General features: G+C 36.7%; 2 protein-coding genes across 2 annotated transcripts; one reads left to right on the top strand and one right to left on the bottom strand.

Annotated features, from left to right (window-relative positions):
* Nucleotides 1–616: 616 nt before the first annotated feature.
* Nucleotides 617–3,691, bottom strand: si:dkeyp-38g8.5 (uncharacterized protein LOC568385 homolog). Its single transcript, XM_044344134.1, has 4 exons — nt 3,484–3,691; nt 2,901–2,994; nt 1,627–1,714; nt 617–1,539 (listed from the first exon to the last, which is right to left on the bottom strand). Exons 1-4 carry the CDS (start codon nt 3,554–3,556, stop codon nt 817–819), a joined length of 978 nt encoding a protein of 325 aa, XP_044200069.1. The 5' UTR covers nt 3,557–3,691; the 3' UTR covers nt 617–816.
* A 1,335-nt stretch (nt 3,692–5,026) lies between these two features.
* On the top strand, nt 5,027–11,968 carry si:ch211-244b2.4 (uncharacterized protein LOC541512 homolog). The gene is made up of 10 exons (XM_044344155.1): nt 5,027–5,151; nt 7,234–7,328; nt 7,425–7,614; nt 8,649–8,793; nt 8,878–9,010; nt 9,141–9,261; nt 9,366–9,444; nt 10,020–10,122; nt 10,239–10,359; nt 11,206–11,968. Exons 1-10 carry the CDS (start codon nt 5,136–5,138, stop codon nt 11,265–11,267), a joined length of 1,065 nt encoding a protein of 354 aa, XP_044200090.1. The 5' UTR covers nt 5,027–5,135; the 3' UTR covers nt 11,268–11,968.
* The last annotated feature ends 380 nt before the right edge of the window (nt 11,969–12,348 follow it).

The raw sequence follows: 12,348 nt of genomic DNA, 5'->3' as shown, positions 1-12,348 counted from the left end.
AAAGCCCAACTGTTCCGCAACTTGATTAAGAGTAAACAATAGGTGGCATTCGGAGAAATCAGTTAATTGACGAAACCTTCAAATGGCATGTATGTTTCTGTTTAGTGTCTGTTCAAGACTGGCAAAAACAACCAGTAATATTGTTTAAATATGTTTGTTTTGTAAAAATAAAAAATAATAATATTAATAATATTAATGACAAATCTAACACTTTGCGAAATGTATACTAGCATAAACTTATTGAAGCTGGAGCTTAATGAAAGGTATATTGAGTATCTAATGCAATAAAAGACGCATTTAAACACAATCATTTGTTGTAAAGTCTGTACTGTAATATAAAAATATATATTCTGAAAAAAAAAGATTTTTTACATGAACTGCAATATTTGGTATATTACATTTCAAAAAGTGATGTGTTAACCATGCACAATAGCTTATACCAAAGACTAATGTCTAGAGTCGATCAATTAAAGACGATTGTTTGATTTGGGAGGGGGGGTTTGGTGATTGTGGATGGGGTTAAGAATAATGCTAATAGCTTGCTATTGTGTGCTCTGTATGGAATAACCACAAGTGAATAAAGTTGTTTTGAAGACCTCTCCGAACAAGGAGTGGCTCAACGTTTTTATTGACAACCTGTAGGTGAAGTACTGTATTGTGAATAGCAGCCAAGGTGGAAACTGATCAGAAATATCTTCAAAAATCTTCAAGGGAGGTTTTGTGCAGAAAAACTGCACATAAGCAAGGATTTTTCTTGAAAAAAATAAAAATAAATTTCAAATTAAGTATTCACAAGAGGCAACTGGAAGGATTCTCTCAAAAATTTTCAATAAGTTTTTCAAACAAGTTGAGGAACCGCTCTTTCCTCTCCACAATATCTGAGTCTTTCACCTTGCTACTGTCTTCTGTAACCTCCTCCAACCTTTCTTTGGATGCAGAAAGTCTCCCCAGCCTGGCTTTCTCTCGCTCCAAAGCCAGCCGTTCCCTGCTCACAGCGTCTCTGTCCTTTTCCACCATTGCCCTCTCCCTCTCCATCACTGACTTTTCTCTCTCTATCATCGCCCTCTCTCTCTCCAGCGAGGCTCGGTCTCGGTCCAAAGCGGCGATCTCCCTATCCAGCACTGCTCTCTCCCTTTGCAGAACCAGCCGCTCCCTGTCCATCACCCGTTTCTCCCTTTCCATTGCCTGTCTTTCACTGTCCATCGTGCTCTTCTCGTCCTCCACCTCTTGCATGATGCGATCTATCTCTAGGCTTCCCTCCTGCACCGTCTCTTCCCCCACTTCCCCATCTCCATTCAGTAAAACCTCGATCTCCGGCCCACCTGCTACCAAAGCTGTGGGAGAGGATATTGCCATGGATACCCTCCTCTTCTTGGGTTTGGAGATGGGTAAGAAATCGCTGTTGTCTTTGTCGCTGGGGAAGACTTTGAGGATGGGGGCGCTGCCTTCCAACCGACCTTCCATGGCGTCATCCATCAGAGTGAAATGAGGCCACGTTTCAGGGAAGACTTTTACCCCTTCTGGAGGGCTCTTTAGCTCCTGAGGAGACAGTTAGAGGGCACCAAGTCAAGAGGAAAATCTGCCAAAATGCTGGATATATCTAAGTGACATTTAAAAAAGTAGTACCTTGTATCTCTTCTTCATGTTTTCCCATTTTTTGGATGCTTGACTATGGGTCATCTTGTGTTGCAAACCCATATGTTTTAGGATGGCCCTGAAAATATAAGCATCTGAGTGATTTACAAATGTAATCTGTGTTATTTTGCTCTATAAATAAAGTTGACTTGGCTTAATATAACACTATGTTTTCCAGGTTAACAGAGCTTTCTTAATAGGACATTTGTTTAAAACACTGAAACCAAAGACTCCCAATGGGAAACTCTTATCACTTCTGGAGGAAACAGTGGAAAGATATAGCAAAACAAAAAAAATCTAAAAAGGAAATATATTCTCAAGTTCACCACTGGAACATGATGAGCAAAATGTCTTAATTAAAGGTATGAGGGGGGGAAAAAAGAATGGATGCTGTCTTAATCTGGGCTCAAACTACAGGAGTTTTGGGCCAATTTATCCTTGATTCAACCCCTCCTGACAATCGGAGGAGAAATCTGGTCTGGGACCTTGGTCAGTACCAATGTTCGGGCAAGATTATCTGGTAATGTGAGGAGTTTACAGATCCAATCTTAAACTTCCAGAACTGCTTGCAGACTCATCGGGGCCATCCCGATAATTTCAAACATTGATTTGATATTTAGGATTTAAAATCTGGATGATTACGTCACTACTTTCCGAGCCGGACTACAATAGCCAATGAGAGAGACAAGTCTACAAGGAGACGGAAGTGAATGAGAGGACTTTTGAAATGGCGACCGTGAAGAAACAACAACAAGCTGTTGTGCAGGTGCGTTGGACAGCTGAGATGGAGGCAGGGCTTGTTGATATGTGGCAAGAACACGACTATATAACGTGTCTTCGAAGACCTATCATAACCATAGAGACAAAGAGAAGAGCTTTACTAAAGCAAGTTGTTGCACCATGTCAGTCTCCATTTTGTTTACATCTACATCCTATGAGATCACGTGAGGTGGTGCATTACTCCCTCTGGCACGATAATCTCAATAATATAATATATAGTGTGTGCATGTTTTAAGATTAGAGAGAAGAGCATCTGTGAAGTTTCTCCTTATGTGCAACTTGATTTCAAAATCGGCTAGGATTTTAAAACTCCTGTAGTCTGAGCCTGACTTTATTGTAAGTGTAAAAGGCAGTAAAACTTACAATGCACAGAAAAATCTCAGTGCAGAATATCCTATCACTATATCCCACATTCATCCTATACATCTACATATTTCCCATTTTCACATGCTGATATCTCCAAGAGCTTTAACTTGCCAGCATACCTCCATGCCCACATGGAAGTATTTCTTCTTCCAGAGAAAAGGAAAATATTTGAAATCCTCAGCTTTACAAAGTCTTCAGTTTCCTTAGAACTCACTGTAAGAGACAAAAATTACAAAAAAGAAATGAATTAAAACTCACTTCATGGGAGCTGCTGAAAATGAAGGGTCAAAAAAATAACAGTCCACAATTTTCCACTCCCTTTAATGAAATTACATTATACTTCTGGTTTTCATTCAGTGTGCAGACTGTATTTCAGCCTATTATGACCGCCACTTTTCCTTTTTTCCCTTTTAATGTTTAAAAAAAGATGTACAGAAAACTTGGGACTCTTTCTTTTTGATTAGATATTTACTTTAACAGTTTGGTAGCTATTATGCCTGTTGCTTTATGTTTGCGATTAAACAAACAAACCTACATTTAACATGCAGAGATTCAGTTACTAAAGTTGAGCGCATTCACTTTTAATTGAAAGGTGCTTTTTGTGTACTTTTACCGTGGAGCCCCTGCTATTGTAGGTGCCAAAGCTAACTCCACATGCATGTGGCCAGCTTGACTTAAACGTTTCCTCTCGCCTATACTTACTTTTATAAGTGAACTCCACGGGGTTGACTTTGTCATAAGTGGTGCTCGTGTAAGCGTGATCCTCATACTCCATATTTTTCAACTGTCCGTTCTTCGTTTCACTCTGTCTATGAAGTGCACTTCGTAGGAGAAGAATACTGCGTCCTCCTTCAGAGGGACCCTAACTTCTTCTTCGGTGGTTTTTATTAGAAACGCCGCAGAGCGCTTTACTGCCACTTGTTGGAGAGGAGGCGTCAGTGGCAGAATCAGCTCACTATCGCCATCTAGCGTTGCGGAGGTTTAGCACAATACAAAAGAAACACTGGAAAAGTACTTCTGAGACATACTTGGTTGCAGTTTCTCCGGTGAACTTTATATATTTATAAAAAATGGCATCAGTAGAGCATAATACCAGGGAGGATAGAAGGTGCTTGAACATACTTACACAAATATATACATGTACACCACATATTCATGGACATGTACACCTCCAGAGTCAGGAAAGTGGCGTGTAAAATCACTGCAGACCCTTCACACCTTCTGTTATTGTAGCCTATTTGATGGTACAGGGTACCTTAGTCATCTGTGACTTGTCTTGCTATCGTTGTCTGCCTTGAAAGAGGACCACAATGGAAATAAATTATCTTTTAACTTTTTATTGTGTTATCCTCGGCATTCTAAATATATATGTATTTGTCAAAGTGTATGACATTTTTATATATATTTGTTTTGATATGTCAAATAATTCAAATCAGATCAAAAATCAAATCCAACTTCTCCCCTCTGGTAGGCACTGCAGAACACTGTACACCAAAACCACCAAAAACAAGAACAGCTTCTGCCCCCCTTCTGTCACACTTATGAACAGTTAGCTCAGGTACAATCTTTAAACACTATATTACCCACTGTACCTACAAATTCTAGATATTTATTTAGTTTAAAATACAAAATATGCAATACATTTCACTCATTACTGTATACTTGAACAGGCTATATATACTATACATAACCACCTACTATATTACCATTTAATATTTATCTCAACACTCCTTGCACTCTTGACTTCTTTGCACCATTTGTATACTGTGTACAGGCAACAGAAGCGGTTTCAGCTGTATATAGTCATTCCTTGTGTATATTTCTGAAGATTGTTGTGTTGTTATTTTGTGTAAATACATTTAGAGCCACTAAACCAGAGTCAAATTCCTTGTATGTGTAAACATTCATGTCCAATAAAGATGATTCTGATACATGAAAATAAACAAAAAAAACGTGTATGTAACAAATATACCAATAATCAAGTAAAGATAGAGAGTACAGTAGGGGGTGCAAGACTAAAAGTAAGCATAATAATACATAAAATTATAACCTACAAGGCTGATCATTCATTTATATTTCTATCTATCATGGATGTAGTGTTTTGACAGCAGCAAAATTAATCACAAACACAAGACTCAGACATCCCTCCTGATGTCAGTGGGCTTTTAGTTAAATCAGCAAACTTGTGTTTTTTAGTTACATATATGATACAGACTTCAGTCTGAAGTTATGTGGGCCCTGGGGCAGCACAGCATTACCAGCCTCTCGGTCAGTTACATGGGTGTGACTGTTTTCCATAAAATGTAAGAAAATGAAAACGAAAGTAGGCTTCAATAAGTATCGCAAGCTGGAGGATGGCGTCTGCCGCTCGTGAGTAGCCTTTAAACATTATTGTAGTTTGTTGTTTACTAGTATTTATCTGCATAGTTGTTGGCTTGTTGTTTATTTGATTGTCTGTTGTTTATTTGCTTGATGTGTGCGTTGTTTTTTTTACCTTCAAACTACTTTTTTCTCCGTGTGTGACACTAACCTGCCCTCATTACAAAATCTGTAGGCAATGTGGCCGCTGTATCTATTGTATTGAGACATAAAGCGCTTGATATCAAACCAGACGCCCAAAAGGGTGGAAAAGGAAGACAACAATGAGAATGATGCATGTCTGAACACTCATCTGATTTATCGTAAGAACATCAGCAATCATAATGGAGATAAAGTTTCAGTTTCGTTTATTGGGTTCCCTTACATGGAATACATAACTATAGTCTGAAGCTGTTCTGTAAAAATCATGCTTTACTTTATTTTTCTAATTTACACATTGAATTGAAGTTTATTCAAAGTGTTCACGTTTATTATCCAACTTTTATTTAGTTACTATTTTCTAGTTTGTAGATAATGACCATATACTGCATGTAATGTTGTAATCCAGCAGGAGGCAGTAGATTAACATCATGGATTTGACTTCAGATCTCCATTTATTGTACAGTTTGTTTAAAACTGTCTATAATGAGACATTTTTTAAAATCCTTTATTTACCCAGGAAGGTCCCATTAAGATACAGGATCTCTTCTTTATGGGAGTCCTGGTCAAGACAGTTTCACATAAAAAGAAAAATCACATAATAGAACACAGACGATACATAAAAGCTACTAAAGGGAAAGAGTAAGAGAAGAGAGGCATGCAGGCCATACCGTTGATATCCATAACACAGTCCTCCTCAAGTCAAGGTTACATAAAACAGCAACATGTTTCCTTGAGGGCAGTTTTTAAAAGACCTTTCAAGTTATTCAAAGAAGGGAGGGTTTCTAAGGTAATGGTATTTTGCAGCATAAAAGGAGAAAGCAGCTTTATAAAGCTCTGAGTGGGAACATTTAAAAGAATCTGATTAGTAGATCTAGATCTCGATAGTTGCTGGTATGATAAGATAAAAGACTGGAGATATACAGTAGATAGTTAACCTAACACCTATAATTACTTACATATGATTTGTTATTCTATAAAAAAACCGGGTTATTAATTTATTATCAAATTATTTGTTTAATAGTTCAAAGTATTGAAACGTTATGTAACCACAGAAAGTAGTTCAACGGTGATAACAGCTCAACAACAACAGAACATGAGGAAATATTCTAAGACCATGTCATCCATTATTATAGGAATGCTACAAAAATATAAAATCTCTATAGGATTATGTCCATGAAAGGTCATGACACATATTTAGCGTTTACACTGTGTATGTTTATTTTAATTATTTAAGAGTCAAGGTGTGTTTTCATGGTCGTGGTGTGAAGTGGAGTTAGTGGTTTCTACCCTGCCTTTGTCAGCAATACACCTATATGTAATCTCACTCCACCTCATTCCAAAACAATGAGTGTTAATAGGCTCCCTTTCAGCCACAAGATCATGTTCAATCATCAATCAATCAATCAATCAAACTTTATTTGTATGGCACCTTTCATACAGGTTATAGTGCAATTCAAAGTGCTTCACAGATGACTGACAGCCAATAATAAACAGAACAAGTGTTGACAGTAAACAGTAAAAATAATTTGAGACTAATGAACATGAAAAATATGAAAATATAATAAAATAAAATAGATTTAAAAGCTATAATAAAATTAAAAAGAGTGAAATAAAAACTAAACTTAAAAACTGAATAAAATAGATTAAAAAAAACAAAGAAATACAATCGATAAGAGAGTTAAACATATATAATAATATTAATGATAATGAAATAAAATTTGACAACATGAATACAATAAAATAAGTGAATAAAATAAAGTAAATAATGTCTATAAATCATCCTCTATCAAAAGCCAGGCTAAAGAGGTAAATTTTAAGTTTACATTTAAAGATATCAACACTTCCACCATCATTTTTAAGTGTCCACAAAACATCTGAACATTTAATATGTGTTCTCCTTTGTCTCCTCGGGTTTTGTACAATTTTTTCCAGAGTCTGATGAGGAAAACACATCTGAAGCTGAATCTTACGTCAGTGATGAGACAGACAGTGACGAATATTCAGATGAAGAATCCGACGACGGTCAGGTGTGTTTACGGACAGAGAAGTTGCCGGAGTCATAAACCCACTGTAACCCAGACTTAACACAAACTATCTAACTAAGTTTTTATCTGTGTGCGTAGAGGGAGCCTTGCAAGTTTTACAACAGAGGCAGCTGCCGGGATGGTGACGAGTGCCCTTACTTGCATGTTTGCAAGTTTGCCCTGAAAGGAAACTGTCGCAATGGATCCAAATGTAAGCTGAAGCACCCCGGAGGTGGAAGATCTTCCTTTGGTGGAAGCAACAGGTCTTCGGACAGATCAACATCTACAGGTAAGGTGGTAGAGGAGAAGAAAGAGGGTTTAATGCATCAGCAGTTGGTTTGCATTTTCCCTGAAACTCCTGTCTCCTGTCTACTCTATACATACAATTATTAACAACAACAGTAAAACTACTGCAAGTGTTTCTGTCCATCCTGGAAAAGTGATCCCCTGCTTCCTGTTGCTCTTCTGAGATTTCCTCTTTTCCTGTTACAGCCATTTCCTGATCTGAATCGAGGCTCTAAGGATTGAGATTATCATATGTTGTCTGGATTGTAATGACTTCACTGACCAATGTGATTTGTTAAATACAGTATTAAGTGTAGATAATGAAATAGCACCTCTTCACTTAATGTGTTTTTGGATCCCTGTTGTCATTAGCAAGAAAAATCTTTCCAATTGTAAAAATACAGGGTTGGAAAGAGAATGCATTATATTAGAGGCTTGTTCATTAGATAAAAAAGACCAAAAGTTAATGAAATAAACATTTAGAAGTTTTATCTATGAAACAAAATAACTACAATATTACATTCTTAATTCATTTTTTACATCAGGCCTGTTGCTAAACATGAATCTTGGTCAGCAGTACAGAGCTGATAAATGTTAGATTACTTAAAGCTGCAGTAAGGGATTTTTTTTGCTGTTGTTGTTTGTGATTTTAACCTTTTTTTTTGGTCTCCAACAACTTTGGAGAAAAATATTTGGCGCTTAGGCTGTTAAATGTTCCACTTTACTCACTGAGTCATCACTAACTTTGTCTGCTGTCACATGCTGGGCAGGTAGCATACAAGAGGTTTATCCAAGCTTTTTCAAAAAACCCAAAACAATGAGCTAAAAGAGCTAAAAAAAGCTCTATAGTCGAGTAAAAATTTATGGGTTTGTCATCATGACTGATACCTTTCACATAGTCATTTGATACATTGTTCATATAAAAATATAGATTATTGCAGCTTTAATTCCCCTTAAAAATAGAATAATATTCACTGTTAGTGTTGTTAAGTGTTGCTCAATTTAATTTTAAGTCAATATTATGTCTTTTTTTATTAGATGAAAAGCTTACTGATGGCCGATGCTTCCAGTGGCAGCTGAATGATGGAAGTTGCTGGAAGGATGTTGATAATGATCACATTATTGAGGCCCAGTACTCCCTGCCCCACACCAAAAGCATTAAAATCTACAACACACAATATGGGTAAAGCACTGAAAAAATATGCTTGATTACTGTCTGAGTACAAGCAGGGAATGACCTGGTTGTTGTTTTTCTCACTTTCTGCAGGGCAGTGAGTATAGATTTTAACAAAATGAGAGTGTATGGAAAGAGACTGAAAGTGAGACGTTTGGATGATGGAAACACTGTGTGGATTTGGTACTGCACCTTAAGTCATAAGTGGATCAAGTATGGAGAGAAGGTAGATGGCTTACACCAAGTCCCATATTTATTGTAATTTCAAGTGTGAATTTAAAGCTTTGAAAACATTTTTTCTTAATCTTCATTGTCAGTTTTGTTAATTGTTGGGTTTTTTTTACTTGTTCTGACAGGATTCAAAGGGTAACCCCAGTCCTGTGAAGAACTCTGACATAGAGGTGAAGTTCCAGAGTAACCCAACAAGCTCTTTTACTTTCAGAAAGGGCTCAGAAACCTTTGAGATTAAATTCCCAGGTGTAGTATACTCACAAAACCATCACAGCATGCTCATTTTTATAACACCAGTCCAACTGAATTTTACACACCAACCTGATTCTTTCCTCTTTGTCTTTTGTTAGAGATGCGACAGGTGAGTCATAATAGAAAGAGGAGAGTTACTCGTCGTCCAGTGTACCAACAACAACAAGCAGGAGCAGCGTGAGTTTGGATTTTATTTGTTGGCGTAACTGATAAAATTTCAGTCCAGTTAATAAGAAATATGTAAAAAAAAAAAAACTGCTGAGACAGAAGCTGCATCCCACTGGAGAATGTCAGGCTATTTTCCAACAGGGGTCAATAATTGTTCAAATAATTTTAAGGGAATAATTTGATATTTGGGGAAATTTGCTTATTTGACCAAGAGTTAGATTAGACGCTCCATACCGCTCTGAAGCCACAACCTAGAGCCAGTTAGCTTAGCATAGCATAAAGACTGGAAATGTGGGGGGGAGCTAGCCTGGCGCTGTACAAAGGTAAAAAAATATATATAACTACCAGCACATCTACAGCTCACTAATTTAAACATTATATCTTGTTTGTTTAATTCATACAAAAACCAAAGTGCAAAGATGACAATTTGCCAATTTACAGGGATATTTAATGGACTATTTCTTGGCTAGGAGCAGTTGCCATTTTTCAAAATGTCAAGCTATTCCTTCAAGTCATTTGCTTTCCAACCATCATGTTTCTTTAATTTTGTGACAGAATCCATAATTTGATGTTTCTTGTTACAGAGCTTCTCAGGCAGCACAAGGTTTGCAGAACCTTAACATAGGCACCAAACCACAATGGCAGTTTGAGGGAGACAGTGGAAAATGGCATGAGTTCAAACAAAGGGTAGGTTATCTGCAGAGTGGAGTTTATATTTAGCTGAGAAACTTTATACGTCTCTCAATAATAGTGCTGTGATACGTTTCAGCATTGTTATGATTTGAATGACCTTGTTTCTGCAGAGGGGCAGTTCAACTGAAAGCTCAGTAACCAGCGATGACATTGAGAGGAAGTTCCAGCAAAACCCCAACAGCAAAATGACCTTCAAAGTGAACGGACACTCCTACCAGCTGGACTTTGGAGGTTGAGTCATGTTTTAAATACTGTAATAAGAGAAAAAATGGCAACATTTAATTTGTTTAAAGTTCTCTGGAAAGAACTATATGCAATTTGGAGTTAGCTATATGTAAAATAGAGATTGCTATTAGAGTTTAGTTAGTTGTGGTGAGTTTAAAGTAGCTGCAGATGAGTTTCCTTGAAAAAACTGCTCCATTTAAACCCAACAAAATATTCATGAATTACTAATTTATTACTGGAAATGTTATTCTTCAAACATGTTTAATTGTATGCTAGCCTGTAGAGAAATGTCCCTTTTTGCATGTTAAGCAGACCTACTCTATGCTGACTAAAACACTCTATGTTACACTTAAAGGAACATAGTTTCACATTTTCGAGAAGATTGATATACTACTCTCATATTTTTAGGGTAAATATGTGCAGCAAGCAGCCAGCTAGCTTAGCTTAGCTTAGCATAAAGACTGAAAGCAGGGAGAAACATAACATAACCACTCCTATAAGCACAACTTATTGTTTTTACACTTTGGTTTTTATATGGATTAAACTAACAAGATATAACAGTTTAATTAGTTAGCTTTAGAGGTTCATATACACAGATTTTATCGTAGGACAGAGCCAGGCTAGCTTATGCTAAGCTAAGCATAAACATAATTTTTTTCTTTGCTCCACCTATTATTGGAGCCAAATTGTATAGTTCTTTCCAGCTCTCCCTGGGAAATTTATGGACAGAGAAAATACAATGAACAACTAATAAAGAATCTCAGTTATAATATATTGTAACTGCCTTTTAAAACTCCTGAAACACCACATGGAAAATTAAATTCTATTTTGTTTTCCTGTTATTTTCCACAGCGATGATCCAAACCAACCTGAAGACCAAACATACGCGCAACATCAGACGTGTGTTGGTGTGAGCACAAAAGAGGATTATGAAGACCTTAAGAACACAATTGTGCAATACCGTATTCTATGCTTTAATCGGATATTCATTTATTTTGTGTGTTGGGAGAATACTTTTTATTGTTGGCTTTCAATAGGTTTGTTTCTACATTGGCCTCTTTATGGAAAATCTAACATTGTGTTTACATTAGAGGGGGATAAGTGATGCCATCATAATTTCTAATTTGATTTGTTTCATAAGACATGATTTGCTGTGCACTTCCGTGCCAGAGGGATGCAAATAATTTATGGTGCTACAGAATCTGAAGAAGAAAATTAACAAATAGACAAACACTGCAATAATTATTAGATATAATATTTGATGGTACATTCATGCTCTAACATATTTACAAACTGCCAAACCAAACCCAGTGCAAATTCAAGGTTATTTACTATGCTGCCTTTGCACATTGGTTTTACATGACATACCTCTGAAGCTGGTGACTCAGGTGGTTACATTATGCCGTAAAAACACTCATGATTGTGGATTCTTCAGCTCAATTCATATCGTTTTTTACTCAAGGTTGGAAGGCCAGCCTCATATCTTATTCTGCTTCATACTAAAGTATTCTGTGTAGAACTGATGTGCATGTGTAACCTGCACTGAGCTGGGATCATATTGAATGCAAGTTTTAAAAAAATTAAATAAAAAAAAAAAAAAAAAAGTACAAATGTATCACTGTCTGTTTTGTTGTTTTTGAGTCAATATGACATGATACCAGTACTTTCCCCCTTCACTCAAAGATGTGTTTGGTCGTTATTTCATTCTGTGCAAAATAATGTATATGTAGGGATTGAAGCTGTTTTCACATTTATCTGCTGAAGGGGGAAATGTTTCTCTGCGTCACCTTATTTCTAGGTTTAACACGTATATTCAGGTTAGCGCGATATGTTCACCCCCAGGGATGTGATGTCAAGTTTATTCCTGGTCCTTTCTTCACGCAGACACACAGGAGATGTAATCACATACAACAAAACAAAAGGTCAAATGCTGACAGACGTGCCAATACACTTAATGTCATTCTTGCAAGTCACTGTTTACTTAAGCTCTATGGA

Source organism: Thunnus albacares, chromosome 23, assembly GCF_914725855.1.
Source record: "Thunnus albacares chromosome 23, fThuAlb1.1, whole genome shotgun sequence".
Lineage (NCBI taxonomy): Eukaryota > Metazoa > Chordata > Actinopteri > Scombriformes > Scombridae > Thunnus > Thunnus albacares.
This window is presented reverse-complemented; position numbering and strand designations above follow the sequence as displayed.